The 15,465-nt window shown below is 39.2% G+C and overlaps 1 protein-coding gene across 5 annotated transcripts; it reads right to left on the bottom strand.

Annotated features, from left to right (window-relative positions):
- Positions 1–6,365: 6,365 nt before the first annotated feature.
- Positions 6,366–14,600, bottom strand: LOC132043330 (zinc finger protein BRUTUS-like At1g74770). 5 transcript variants are annotated; one of them, XM_059433830.1, is made up of 12 exons: positions 14,151–14,596; positions 12,933–13,151; positions 11,610–11,804; positions 11,214–11,524; positions 10,870–11,101; positions 9,034–10,655; positions 8,402–8,620; positions 8,148–8,285; positions 7,485–7,719; positions 7,318–7,377; positions 7,139–7,225; positions 6,366–7,064 (listed from the first exon to the last, which is right to left on the bottom strand). In XM_059433830.1, the coding sequence occupies exons 1-12, from the start codon at positions 14,421–14,423 to the stop codon at positions 6,852–6,854; spliced, it is 3,804 nt and encodes a 1,267-aa protein (XP_059289813.1). In that variant the 5' UTR covers positions 14,424–14,596; the 3' UTR covers positions 6,366–6,851. The 5 variants fall into 5 exon arrangements, with proteins under 5 accessions (XP_059289813.1, XP_059289814.1, XP_059289815.1 ...); XM_059433831.1 differs by having other exon boundaries at positions 6,366–7,053; XM_059433832.1 differs by having other exon boundaries at positions 6,366–7,053; positions 7,154–7,225; positions 14,151–14,595.
- Between the last annotated feature and the right edge of the window lie 865 nt (positions 14,601–15,465).

Here is a 15,465-nt window from a genome sequence, read left to right as displayed (position 1 = left end):
TGATTGATTTAAAATACGTAAAACAGATGGGTCACCACAATCCTTAATAAAATTTTCGATAAAAGATTACATAACTAATACTAATACTACTTGTTAATGATTGATTTAAAATGCGTAAAATAGATGGATCACCACCCTCTTGATCCGGGGCCCTTCGACCGAGAGGATTCTTTGTATCTTCGGCCGAGCATAGGTCGCAACATATATGGACATCCGACACCTGTGGCACCGAGTCTCGGTGTCCGTGCCGACAGGGGACTCGGCATAGGAGATCTTAGCTGCTCGCCCCCCACATCCTCGTGTCCTGGATATACTACGTCGGGGCGGTATCTACCGGTGCGTCGAAGTTAGTCGGGTATAGCACGATAGGTCGCTAGTGACGGCATTGATTGAGAGGTGGCGACCGGAGACGCACACATTTCATCTCCGCACCGGTGAGGCTACCATTACCCTTCAGGATGTGGAGGTCATTTATGGGCTACAGTTGATGGACGCCCATTGTATATTGAGGAGCCTCTGTGCCGCCGCCTTGCGGGATGAGTTGATTAGGCTCACCCGGTTTCGCGGCTACGGATGGTCATATTTACGGCGAGTCGGCTTTTGTTGTCGGCCCTTTACGCTCGCTTGCGCCTCGCGGACATGCGACATCCGATTGGAGAGGACATGCCTCGGTACGATGTTGACCGACGTGTGCGTCTATACCTACTCATCATATTCGGGGCCATCCTATTCCCCGAACACTTCGGGTTCGCGTATGAGCTTGAGGTATCTTCGGTATATTGACGATCTCGCCGAGATAGGATGTTATAGTTAGAAGGCGCTGCGTCTTTGGGCTATATGTATCGAGGATTCTGCCGATGTTCTATGGGCACGAGGGGTAGGGTCCTGCATTTTGCTCGCTCCCTTCGGGTAATATATTTAAGTGTGTGTAATTAAACACAAAATATATTTTTTTAAACGACTGATAATTTTTTTTTAAATGACTATATCAGATATGGGTGTGGACTAGGTTGAGACCTTTTCAGCCCATACCAGCTGACCCTCCCGCTGACTATCTTACTGTCCCGATGCCATACGCGCGGAGTTGGTCGCGAGGCGTACGCCGACGTGTGGAGACGCACCACAGCCTTCTCCCGTTTAGGGATCAGCTAGATCGCATGACGGCGCAGACGGTATGTTCATATTTTGGATCCACACGCTAGACCACATAGCTACTATTTTAGTCTTTTGTTGTTAACTAGTTCAATTATTTTTACAGGCTTTTATATGGACGTCGTATGATCATATTTTGGATGAGCTGCCGGCGTTTTGTAGGGCTGGTCAGCACATGTGGATGTCGCGGTGTCCATTGATATATATGGATATCGTTGAGTATCACGCGCCCGACCGCGTGTTACGACAGTTTGGGTATGTACAGAATATACCTGCGGCTACGGTTTGGGAGCATGACCCTTTATGCGAGGGACGAGCGTGCGGGCGTCGATGATGCGTGACGACTCCATATGCGGCGGCGGGTCCGGAGTTGGGATGTGAGGATGGCGAGCCTAGCGGTGGTCGGACACGACACTCCCATCCGTGTGTACGTAGGTGGTACATACGGATCGCTCGCGTCATTGTTATTAGCCCCCGTGGCGTCCTCCGGATGGCACGGGATATATAGCTCTCGCGGAGCGTACGAGGCGGCCGGTAAGTTTTATTAGTCTTAAACTTAAACCATCGTCTTATGTACTACTTTACAAATTTATTCAATTATTAATATTTGCAAACATATGCAGGTACGGACCGTTCAGACGATGCGCTATGAGAGCACTGCCCGTACGGAGGCCCCCGAGACAGCGGAGTATGCAGCACGGATGATTGAGCTTGCCGAGGCCGGGCGCGAGACGGACACATGACTTTGAGCGTCTCCATGAGCGTGTTCCGGTGCCCCGCCTAGGGGCGACAGGTGGTCGTGGTCGCCAAGGAGGCTGGTGGCCATCGCCGGCCATCGCCAGTGGTAGGGGCCGGCAGAGGTGATGAGGCTCCGTCGACTACAGAGATCCAGCCGAGTTCTTACCGGCCGGCAACTACAGATATCCAATCGACTTCTCATTCCCGGCCGTCGACTTCACAGACACCTCTGTATACGCCAGACCCTTTTTCAGGTTATGTGCCCTGGCCTTCACTTTCACATCGACCAGTTCGTGATCCACAGGGTGAGCGGCCGGTTCGTGATCTACAGGGTGGCCTACATTTACACTTCGACGACTCCATGTTCGAGGACTTCGTATTTGATATGGCACCATCTGCATCTCCTGCTCCGGGGGCCGCTCAGGAGCCCTCTCACCAGGCATCTCAGGAGGCCGTCGACACACAGGTTTGACTTTTACAATAAAGTAAAATAATTTATTAATTATTTGTTTATTTCAGGTTCATTTTAGAATAAATCAAACCTAAATTATTTATATATTATTTCGTATTCATTGTTCTACGCCCGTGGGTCCACGGAGCGACCCATCTAGGAGACTATCTCATATTCACCACCACACACCATCGTCTCGGAGCCTACGGACCCATCTCGGAGCTGCTCGGGCGCCCGTTGACACAAGTTCTATTAAATAAATAACGTTAATGTATTCAATATAAATAATAAATGGTACTAATTACTATATACTTTTCAGGTTCATCCTTCGGCGCCTGAGGTGGCGACTCCCGACAAGGTAGAGGTCGAGACACCAGACCTAACCCAGCCTGAGGTTCGGCGTGCCGGCCGGACCGGATCCCGAAGAAGCACGTTACTGAGTCGAGGGAGCACGGGCTAGGCGAAGAGATGATGATCATGACTTGGAGCGCCCGGTTATTAAGAGGAAAAAGGGCAATGGAGACTATGACGAGGGCGATGGGGATGGTATGAGCCTTAGGCTTAGGGATAGTGTCCGACATACTACATGTGGGACCCATCATCGATAGTGTATATACATTAGTGTTGTAAAATTTATCGTAAATAATATATATTTTTTGCATACAAACATGATTGCTCAAGTGTTACTTAAAGACATTGCTGAAACGCCAAGGTAACTTATCCTACCTAGTACATTATATGTCTTATATCAATTGAAAGATCATTACTAAATATTGTTTGTTGAAACTTGTGCAGGTTCCCCATTAAAGATTGTATTCGAAACGTTCAAACCGTATATAGTAAAACTATAAGCAACGAAAAGGGATTTCTCGGGCGTAGACGTGCTTTTGAGATGGTCTTTGGAAATTGGCATACTTCTTTTCAATCGGCGCCCGAGGTATATGGCGGCTACTACAACATTTTAATCGTGGTACCGTTGTAGAGTGGCGGCTTATAGAGGGTAAAATCTTCAACTTCGTATTTTGGACATTCAAACCATGCATTGATGGTTTTGCTCATGTAGCCGAAAGGATATCCATAGATGGTACGCATGTATATTGTGCCTACGACATCAAGTATCCTAATTGCAATAGGAATGGATGCCAATGGGTCAATATTTCCTCTTGCTTTCGCAATTGCCGCTAACGAGAGCAACGACACATGGGGGATCTTTTTGACCCATTTGAAAACTCATGTTATTAAGGATAAATGCTTAGGTATATGTGTGTTGTACGATCGTCATAAAGGCATAGTGCACAATATGGATAATTTACGGGGTGGCGACCTGCTCCTTTGTTTACCATCGCTATTGTTTAAGGCACTTGAAGGCAAATTTGCAATCAACGTTTCACAATGGCACTCTAAACAAATTGATGTGGGGAAATTGCGATGGAGCATCGACAACGAAAAATGGGCTGCAAAAATGGATGCGATCGAAGCGGTGAGTGAACCCGCATACGTTTGGTTGATGAAGCTCAAAGTTGAAAAATGGACGCTTAAATGTGATGGAGGCAAAAGATGGGGCATGCTCACAACAAACGGCTCGAGTCTTTCAATGGCTTGCTTTGAAATCGCTCGAGGACTACATCCGTCACCGCAATGGTGAGAATGACTTTCAAGCGAGGTGGTGGAGCGATTTGTGGTTAGGACAAGGCGAGCCGGAAGCGATATTAGCCGACGGCGGGACATGGATGCCAAAGCCCTTCAAAACTATGGAGCATTATAGAAAAAAATGTGAGCGTCACCAAATGACCGAGTATGACCCAATTCAACATGTGTATGAAGTTAGGACGGGTTATTACAACGGTAAGGGTGGAAACGTGCATACCGTTTATGAGGCAACAAGAACATGCACTTGTGGTAAGTGGCAAACGTACCACGTGCCGTGTTCTCATCTTTGTCAAGTGCTTCGAGAGAATGAGAAAAACGGTAACAAATTATGTGGCGGGGAAATACAAGGTCCACAGTTACCTTAGAGCATATTCCGGCCAATTCCACCCACTTGGTAATGAAGCTTATTGGCCAAACGAGCCGTTTTCAATGGTTGCTAACAAGGATTACATCAGAAAATTGGGCATTAACTCACAGAGTCGTAGACCCAATCAAATGGATGTTAGTGAAAGAACTTACTCTCGCAAATGCCCTATATGTAAGCAATATGGCCATGACAATCGTTCGTGTGGGCAACAAGGCCGTGGTAGTACAAGCACGTCTCGAAGTAATAGAACCTCTAGAATTTAAAGATTGTATTGTTATTGTAATTTATTATTGTATTGCTTTAAATTAGTATTGTAATTAAATGGAATGAATTATTTTTTAATTAGTATAAACCTCTCGTATTGGATGAATTATTATTAAATCAAATATTTAAATTTGTACATTCAAATATAATAAAACACTTAAATCAAAACCCTATAAATATGACAAGTTTCAAAACTTAAGTTTCAAAACTTACTTCGGGGCACTTTAGAACCCCTAAAACGACGATCCAAACGTTTAGGTGGACTTGATATAATGAGCCGACATTATTGTAAGCAAAAAAAGATATTAAGTTTTATATAAAATATTGATATTTTGGGGTTTTGAAACATGACTAATCTTTTCCCAAAGTATGGAAAAAAACGTGATTGGAAAGGTAACACACAAAAAAAAAAAAACAAAACGAGAAACCCTATCACGCACAAAATTCGTGCGTGAAAGGCCGAAACTGGATTTTTGCAGTTTGGTCCTTTCACGCACTAATTTCGTGCGTGAAAACTAGTAATGTATTTTTTTTGTTTTTGTTTTTGTGCTAGTTTGGTTCAACTTTTTGTTTTTTGTGTTACTTAAGTCGCGGATTCTCTTTTCAAGTGGTAGAAACGGACACTTAAGCAACACCTAAAAATCGCGAATATGACCAAAGTGGTCTTTAATGATTTATACGGGTTGAGCTATTTTAATCCGTGATATATACCCCTTAACTGAAATAAACCTTAATATATACAAAAAGTGGATACTTTTTGCCCTAAACCTTTAGACAAAAGCGCTGGTTGTTGTGACTGTTGTTGGAAAAGCTTGATAACATTGTAGGTGTTATTGGGAAAACGTGAAAATACTGGTAGAGGTGAATTAAGACTGTAAGTGGAAACATATTTCACCCGACTTCAGATAACTACAACTTCAGATTTACATGTCCGTAAGTTGTAACTGTGTACACTGCTTTTTCAACTTTAGTCGCATAAGTCTGGAGTGACTAAACTTACAAAAATTTAAACTCCTATTGCGAAATAAGTAGGGGTCCCAAAATCAGCTATTCGTGTAGTCGCTTGTGATGGTATTATCTAAAAGATGGCCGATTTTAAAGCTATTTAAACTTTAGCCAGCGTTGACAAACTTCAGACCTCTGTTTATGATACTCTTCTTCTGCGTTGCAACTTCACACATGTACTTGTATGGTTTACATATATAGAAATGGAAATAAATACACAAGGTTTAAGAGCAAAAGGAATTTCACCACTCATTTGATACATACGGAGGTGGTGTGTGCAATCCTGTTAAGGAAATTTGAAAAGACAACAATATGGGTTGCTATTTACAACAACAAATTTTGCTGGCCAGAGAAACAATTCTACTTTTTCTAAAGTAACCAGCTTTTGCAAGCATTACTTCGTGAATTTCAAACCTGAATTGCCAAAGCCTAAATTCAGACCTCATGTCTGAATTTGAACTGCATTGTCAGAGACTTTAGACCCGCGATTTCAACTTCAGACATTGCACATATGAAGTTAGTTCTGAGGCGGCTAAACTTAAAAACTTTGTAAATTTCGGCTAAATTTTAAGGGTCCTAAGATGACTATTTGTGGACTTGCCCCGAAATTCTTGGTAGGGAGCACTTCTCTATTAATGGGTCCATGCATCATAAATCAGAATTAGTCGGGTCACTAGGTTCCAAATATCAAATGGTTAAACAAAAAAAAAAAAAAAAGAGGATAGTATGACGGAATAATAATCAGAGGATACATAGGCGTTTGGATTTAAGAGACAATCATGCTCAATGTAGATCAAGTCTGATACAATTCATTACTCAATTATGAAAAAACTGTCTGGAATACATTAGACAAAAATGAAGAAAGACACTTATTTCAGCCTTTTCTTTATTATCTCACTCAAAATCTATCCATGTTAGGAGTTAGTATTCTCACTGTTAGTACTGATGATGAATCAGAACCCAAGAATCGTTGCAATTTAACATAGGATGATTGAAGAAAAAGAAGCATATACATTATTCATCGACTATGAAAAAACAGAACTGCTTCATGCATCCCAAGCATTCAAGGTGAATATCTGCAACACTTTCTCAACTGTCTGGGACAGGATGATCTATCACTGAAGTTGGGGGTTCGCCATAAACCAGTAGTTTTGGCTCAGATTTTATATTTGTGTGAAGAAAATCCACTTAATATGTATAAATAACCTATCCCTGATCACGTTGTTATCCTGTTCTATTCAAAACACCCATAAACCTAAAATCATGGATCCGCCTCTCGACAGGGAGCACAAAATCAGCTTTTCGCACAAACTCTGGATTTTGATCATATAAGCCTTGTGTTATATGAACCACAATGTGAACACTTATGATAGTGCCAGTGGAAGGAAGCAGTTCCTCTCTTTTGACAATCATTGCATAAAATAACCTGTATGTAACCTTCTCAGTGTCAAGAGGATTGATATCACATTAACCCCAATTCAGAAAGATATTCGTATATGGAAACACAATACATGATTTGAATGAACCTGAATCTGGCCAGCATACTCCTCGGGAATTTTCTCCTCGGACATAAATGCATCTAACGCCTCAAAGAGCACCTGAAATTGAGCATCAAATGAGCTAAATATTGAATAAAATTTTTTAACCACAAAACAGTTTAATGAGCTTTCACATTAAATAGTTTGCTGACCTTCACATCCCCAAGTGTCTTGCTACAGATTGGGCATGTATAATGCGTGTACGTGTAGTCCTAAAATTAGAAAAAGAAAAAGATAATAAAGAAGAAAAGATAAGCAATACAGTGGGAAAGTCCATTTAGTTTTAGTTAACTAAGGAACTTTGTATGATTTTTAATACCAGAAAACATGTAGAGTGCATCACATGACCACAAGGAAGTGCCTTAACAGGAGAGGCTGAAGTGAAGATGTCCTCATGGCAGATTGGACAGTTATCCTCCAAGAACTTCTCTCGACATGTGTGAACAGAGAGAGCCTTTGACATGCAAGCATTGCAGGTCATGCAATGAAAGTATCCGATGCCCAATCCCTTCCCCAATCGGCATAAATTGCAGAAAGGACAGTGGTATATCTGTCTGTTCGCAAAGTTGAAGCCAGAATTAGTGAATGAAGCACTCTGCAGTAATTTGTTGGAACAGACAAATGCTAGTCTATGAAGTTCGAAATAACTAAGTTCAGAATTAGTGAACAGGCATAAACCTTCTTTACGTTATCAGTATAATTTTAACCTGTTGTAGTAGGTAACCTGCCTTATTATCTAAATTACTAATCTCTCTTATTATGGATAGTTACCTGTAAATCTGTAATTATTTTTGAGGTTATTTGATAGTGTAATATTTTTATATGTAGTCGGCGTATAGAAGTTAAACTCTGAACTTCAGGCAGGCACTGATTACCCGTTTATGAATTTTTCCACCTTAGCTGCTATTAGCAGAAGGAACTATATGGTGAGGGGACATAATCCCCACAAGATAATCAGAAGAATGTAAACTCGATTTCTCACCTGTCGTCGTCAAACACTTTGCAGATTCTGCAATAGTATTTAGCCATGGAGAAACTGTGGCAAGAGAGAGTTGAGCAACTGGGACAGATAGGTTGTATCTTCAAGCATTTCATGCACATCATCTGGGTGATAGATTTTCTGCAAGCATGTCATAACAAGAGTTGGGATACACCCATCAGCAGGGGAAAAAAAAAAAAAAAAGAAAGTCTTGAAGTTGCCAATAGGCATGGAGACCAAGTGCATCCCACTCACACCTGTCCAGACAATGATCAGTAATTTCGTCGTGACACCGTATACATGGAAAAAGCTCATTACAACATGGAGCAAGTAGCTTGCAGTTCCTCTTGTAATGCTTGCAACCAAAAACTGATTCGGTTTTATCAAGAAATGACGGACATTGACCATTGATTTTCTCCTTATCGTATGCAATAGCAGCCTCTGAATGAGATTTCTTCTGTGTCAAAATCCATTGGCTGAAGAACCAATATAAAGTCAAGTCAAATAAAAGAGGCAGAAGAAATAAACTGAATTCTAGAGAAAAAAAGAGAAGTATAGGTGCTTTTGCATTTATCTACAGTATAGTAGTAGAATCGTTTGTATATTTAAATGTCAACAAATTGCCATTCCAAGGATTCTAGAACAAATGTAGGTCACTTAATAATATTCCCAATAATCCAGAGGAAAATTGACTTCGTTTTTTCTAAGATTCACTAGATAAAAGTTCAAATATTTATCCTCCTGGATATCTAAATTGTATAATCACTGTATTTTCTAACATATTATTTTTGCAGTCAAAATTTTTATAGCTGCTAAAGGTTCTGGAAGAACTCATAGACAAAGATAAACCAAAAAACTAGATAATGCAAGAAGTTGAAAATGTATTTGCCTCATCAGCAAGCTCTGCATGAGGTATGATTTCTTTTCAGAATCCAACGAGGAGTCACATGATACTCTTCTTATTACATCAACCAGCTTGTCTTGAGTCAGCATTAGATGGTTCTCCTTTTGCCTAGACTTCTCACATAATTTTATATCCTGACAAGTTGTCTCTCTCTGATCACCCATGCCAATCGTGTCGTTGCATCTCTTCTTGTCAACCTCAGTAGAATGCTGTGTTATACCTCCAGGTAGATCAACAATTTTGTTCCCCTTGGCATTCTTGGTTTTATCAACATCATGATCAGCAGACTCTGTCAGTGAATAGTTCTCGCTTTTTTTGTGGCAGATGCTTGAACTCCTGAAATCATCTCTTGACAAATATGTAGAAACAACTTCTAAAGGATCAACAGCCAATGAAAGAGAATCCTTTGATTCCTTCTCTGCATTTACACTCTCATCTCTCTGTATGCCTTCCCACCACTCTCCCAGCCACTCAAAAAACTTCGTATTCTTTGTGACTTTTTGCCAGATCGACATAATGCCTTGCTGTTCTTCTGGTGTCAAAGATGCCATCAACCAGGGGATCATTTCTTGTAGACTCTCCGCTTTGGTTCTCCCAAGCATGTCTCCGATAATATTTTCTTGTTCCTCAACAGAAAAATGTTCTTTGAATAGCGGCCAAAGTTCAACTTCTTCACGATAGATGTGATCGGTGAGTGTTTTATGCATAGATATGCATGCATCATGTAGATTTAAACACAACATCTTGTATTTCAGCTTATTACCTTGCAAACTGGTGATCTCACTTAAAATGATAGATATTTTGTCGAACTGCTCAACCTCCAATTTATGGTCAATTCCATATGAATGGCTGATATTTTGGAGTTGTCCCTTAGATTCCAAGGCAGGAAAGGCAATTTCATCCTCGGATTTACTATGCAGCTGATATAGAAATCGTACGTGATTGAAGCATCTTTCGAATTCAGCAAGAATTCCCACATTTTCAGTCAACTTAACTGACACAGAAAGAACATACTGCAAATCTTTTTTCAGGGCCTTGTGGAAGAAATGGAAGAAGTCAATAGGTTTTACATCAAGACTGGAAAATCCCATACCATCAGCAGCAGTTTCAGGAAGGCAGCATAAGTTTTTCAGTGAATCTGAGAAAAATATATGAAGATTGATCCCATTAGAATAAGGTGTATCATGATTTCTCAAATTACTTAACGTCATGGCTGAATTTGGTCCCAGTAATGCAGTCTTAGATCTATCAGAGGATTGCATTTCCGAGTGCGAGGAACAACTTCCTGAGTTCTTACTCCACTTTTCAAACAAATAGCTTCTGCTACTGAACATTTCTTCCAGATCTTTTCTGAACTTCTCAACAGAAATTTTGCCAGAATAACCCATCCGAACCCACTCATATAAGAGAGTAGAAAATGACTTGTTAACATCAGCAGATTCCAACTTTATATTGTTCAATATCATTTTGGACTCATCCTCAGATAAATGAGCAGAGAACCAAATAATCATGCACTTTAGGAACCCAAGTGGCAACACATGCAGGGTCATGTACAACAACCACAGCTGCAATTCATGACTGAAGGTCTCTCTAATGAACACAAAAACCTGAACGAAACCAGAAGAACAAAAGTCAACATAAAGTCTAGTTTCCAACTACTTAGGAAACACCCTAATTGTGAAGAAGTAGCTGAAAGTAGAAATAGAAAATTATTAAGAGTCTATTAACAAATGAAGTCAATTAGTCCTTAATATATATTTACTACATAAAAGGCAGGCACCGTCACGTAATGGTAAAACTACAGCTGGAAAGGCAGCATACCTCGTTTTCTAGAAACAGCAGCTTTTTGTTGATCTTCCCAACAAATGATTCCAATTCCTGGCAAAGCATATCTATGAAGACCCTTAATTGTATCTCCTCATGCAGCTTATAGTATAGCAATCTCTGCAGTTCTTCAATTTGACTTCTTTCAATAAATTGTTCATGAAAAGTAGAAAGGGATTCCTTGTTCAGTTGATCTACCAAGGGATAGTAGATTTGATCCAGAGCATTGCTGAAAATTAAAGCAACACTCAGAAAGAAAAAAAAAAAAAAAGGATCACATTGACTTTTTTCAAGTACAAGAATTTAGCTGAGAAGTTACTGAATGAGCATGGCCTACTTACCTGTAGAAAGTGAACACATCTGCAAAAAACTTCAACTGTGTAACCACGGATAACAAGGTCGAAACACAGAGCGAGCTTCTTAATTGATATAGTTCCTCCATAATTACTCTTAGATCTCGTGTAATAGCAGCATGCCAGATATGAAAACCATCAATTGGATTCTGTTCTTCTGAAGAATTCAGCTGCTGCTTTTCCAGTTCAAATATGTACTTCATATTGGCTTTTCCATAATGAAATTTAGCTCCGTTTCCATATTTTGTGCAGGACCTGAAAGACGCTTCCTTGTTATCATCAAGCCATGAGATGAACACCTTCAAAAAATGACACAAACTAGTTAGATAGAGGAGATAGGAATTTAAAGTTAGCAATATCGATGGAGAATTAATTTAAATCTACCTCTTGAATAAGTTTCTCTTCAGGTGCGACAAAATTTATGAAATTCAGAAAGTCTGTCTTTTCATCTGAAGAAAGACCAGCTGTTAGCCATGGCATAAAATCCTCCAGTATCATTAGAGGAACGCTGCATAGGTATTGCCAAACAAGCCTAGCTTGCTCTTTGGAAGAGAACTTCTGCATCATCAATGGAAAAATCTGCACAGAGATTTTATTTGCTAGAGATTTCAGGAAAAAGAGATCACGCGAAATCGGTAATCTTCTTTTAAGAATTAATAATATCATCTTTGAGCACTCAACTGTTTTCAGTATATTAAGAGCCCGTTTGGATTGGCTTAAAAGTTGCTGAAAGTAGCTTTTTTGAGTGTTTGGCTGATCAGCTTAAAGCCATTTTGTGCTTAAAATAAGTCAAAAAAATAATTTGGCCCGTTTGGCCTAGCGTATCTAAAACAACTTATAAGCTGAAAACAGCTTATAAGCTGCTTTTTTTAAGCCCATCCAAACAGGCTCTAAGTCTATCAGCAAAATTTTGGGTTAATATCAACTTTTCAGCTAAATATGGAGCTACTTTATTACACATGGATACGTAATACAATTCAACGATGACAACTATGCCTCGATCCTAAGAAAGCCGGGTTGGCTATATGAATCTCACAGTCCATGTCGCTCCATTTAAGCTGCTCTGGGTGCAATATTATCAAAACTTAGTTTCTTCTATAAGTTCTCTAGATTTTCTATTGGCTTCTTCAATAGGTTCTCTAGATTTTCTACTGGCATGTAAATCTCTTACAAGACTAAATTAAGTAATACTTTTGAAGTCTCCGAATTGCTTCCACCCTTCATTAAGTGATTCGCTCACTTCAATTGCTACTGGATAGCGTACAAGAATTGAAATTTCAGCGCAGTTTGATTAAGTACCATATCTTTCCATCAAGAAAGAAGGACCAAACATACAATGGAAAGAATTAAAATTGTGTCTATATAGAGAGAAAAGGATCAGAATATCTATGCTGTATTTCCTTATATAGTTATCAACATCTTATCCTACCACGCGGTTCGAACTGCCTTAGATTATCGGCTCTAGGTGATAATCCTGATTATATTGGCATGCAATGTTGTACATCAATAATTTACCACACTTAATCTGTAAAATTTAAAAGATGTCAGAACACTCACTCATCTCTCCTTCTCAGTGCTTGTAATAGAGAAATCGGAACTCATTTTATCTGAATAAGCAATAGGGCATTTCGAAACCAATAGAGGCCTACGAGCGAGAAATTGATTACTCTTCAGATCAAAAGTAGATAATGAAGATTTGGTGAATACCTGCTCCTCTTCTTTCAGCATATGCTGAGAAATTGTTGTCTGGATGGAACCTATGCTGCATGTAAGTTCATTAAAGAGCTTCGGAGCCTCCTCTTTCTCCTTTTGTAAGCGATCCAAGCAATCGAAGATGGAACTGAACAGTTCATCTATACTACTGTGTTCAAGTGAATATGTGAAGACCACATTCTTCACTTGTGCATCTAGTGCTTGAAAAAGGACCTGTCAATGTTAATATTCAGATTTTGGCTTAACAAATCTGCAGCAGGTATCTTAACGGATGCTAAACTTTTATCATAGCTTTCAGAGTTTCAGTAAGCTGAGTATACTGATGAAAAATGACATTTCTTGGTGAAACTACCTGTATCCTTCTTTTTTGTCAAAATACCAGTATTTTGGGTGCTGTTTTTTTGTGGCTTTTTGTCAAACACTACCGTTAAACTAGAAAGACACAAAACAAAAAAGTACAGAGTTGATATCAGTATATCCCGATTCAATTCTCTACATTTAAATGTTTGTGCAGTAATTTGAGACCTTTTTGAATTTGTTACCATCGCGCCGTACGGTGAACTTTATTCCTTAAAGACATCAAATGATTAGGAACTCTGTAATAATTTAAGTAGCGTTGTCGCATATAAAATCAGAACTCTGCCCTGTGCATAAAGGGATCTTAGCTCTCTCCAAATGTTTGACACAACTCAACTTGCTATCAGAGTTGAGTTCAAGTCTGACCACACCTGAGGGAAGGTATTGCAAAACGTAATAATTTAGTACTACTAACTTATATCAACATAGTGTAAAGAATTTTAAAACTGTGGATGTGTTTGGTATGAAGGAAAATATTTCCCCGGCTGGAAAGCCCAAAACTGTCTCTCTATTCAACACTGTCTAAAATATAGTAGGAACTAGTATATCGAGTGAACTATCAGACAAAAACAAGAGCATGAACATTGTTTTTTTCCCTGTTAATAGAAATCTTTTTGGCGTTTGCTTGCCAGAAAAAAAAGACTTATTTTCACCCTATGAGTACATTTGAACATATTATAGTAGGTAACGAAGTTGCCTTATTTTTCATATAACTACTTTCTCTTTATATATGAACGACTACATGTAATTATCTTTTTAGACGACCTCACAATGTAAAAATTCGTGTTGACAGTCACCGCATAAAAATTAAACTTGATGAATAAATAAGTTCAGAAATATGTATGTTATGTTTACCTCATCTTCAGCAGCGCAATGGTACTTATAAACAAGTTTCAAGAAGTGAAACCGCCGGTTAAGTTCATCAACTACTTCTTCACCGCCACTATCCAAGGCTTCAACTGCTACACGGCGAATTTGAACAAGCTCAGCATCAACAGCTTTATGAGAAAGAACGAAAAAAAGAATAGGCGATTCAACTAATAGTTTCGCATAATCTGAAGAAGAAGATGGCAAGGCCAGCGTCTCATCATCTTTCTTGAGTTCTCGGCCAGTATTATTACAACCCATTTACCACCTGTCATTAATGGCAACAAAGACCAAATTTGAAGTAGTTTTTTCAGCATTGAAAATGATCAGTATGATAATAGATTTATTCGTTTGTTTTTGGCTCTTTGTACTAGTTCTTTGAGCCTGAGGCCTTTTTGGTGCCTCTTCAAGTTCAATTCTTCATTTGTTTATTATGCCTTGTGGCTTGTAATATTAGAGGAGTAGTATTTTATTTCTTACGTATATGTATGTTGTTAATAAATATTCAATGGTGTTGATTTGGTTTGATGTGAAGCTTACCTAACGACTATTATTGCCGCGCGCCTTGCCTTGGTTATGTTATGTCGACATTAATTTGGTTTTATATCCGTAACAAGGACGTATGAAACTTTGTGTAATATTTGCTATGTAATTAACTATGTTTAGTGATAAGAATATATTTGAAAGACATATATTATGTATAACGCATCATTATGTTTAGTTGATATCAATACTAGGTATAAGTAAGTTTCTATCCAAACACACACGATACGTGACAGTAAAGAATGCATTCTATCAAAGCGCTCATTACGACACAATAACACAGGGTGTCTAAGACATATTTAAAATTATGAAAAATATTACCTGCAAGGTTAATGTGTGTGAGAACAACTTTTTTATTTCCCCCTATTTTACAAATTCAGGGAGAAAGCATGTATTATAATTATAAGCTTTAAATAAATGTACAAATGCTTGCCGTTAATTTTTTTTTAACCCCGTGCTAATCTCTGACCTGGAACGTGCTGTCGACATAATCACACATGTTCCTCTCGTGTCTTTCTTCTCTCAATTTTTTTATTTCGAGTGATTAATTAATCGGAAAAGGGCCAAAATTACCCTTGAACTTTGAAAAATAGTTCATTCATACCCTTCGTTATACTTTAGGGCCAATTATACCCTTACAGGTTATATCTTGGGGTCAATTATATTATCATACAATCTACAGCGATGCCACGTGGCATCATCTAGCCCTTCAAAATTATTTTACCCTCAAATAATTTTTTACTCCTAAAATAACTCAATC

Source organism: Lycium ferocissimum, unplaced genomic scaffold, assembly GCF_029784015.1.
Source record: "Lycium ferocissimum isolate CSIRO_LF1 unplaced genomic scaffold, AGI_CSIRO_Lferr_CH_V1 ctg2309, whole genome shotgun sequence".
Taxonomy (NCBI): Eukaryota; Viridiplantae; Streptophyta; class Magnoliopsida; order Solanales; family Solanaceae; genus Lycium; species Lycium ferocissimum.
Note: the sequence above shows the minus strand (reverse complement) of the source record. Positions and strands in the feature narration are given on the sequence as shown.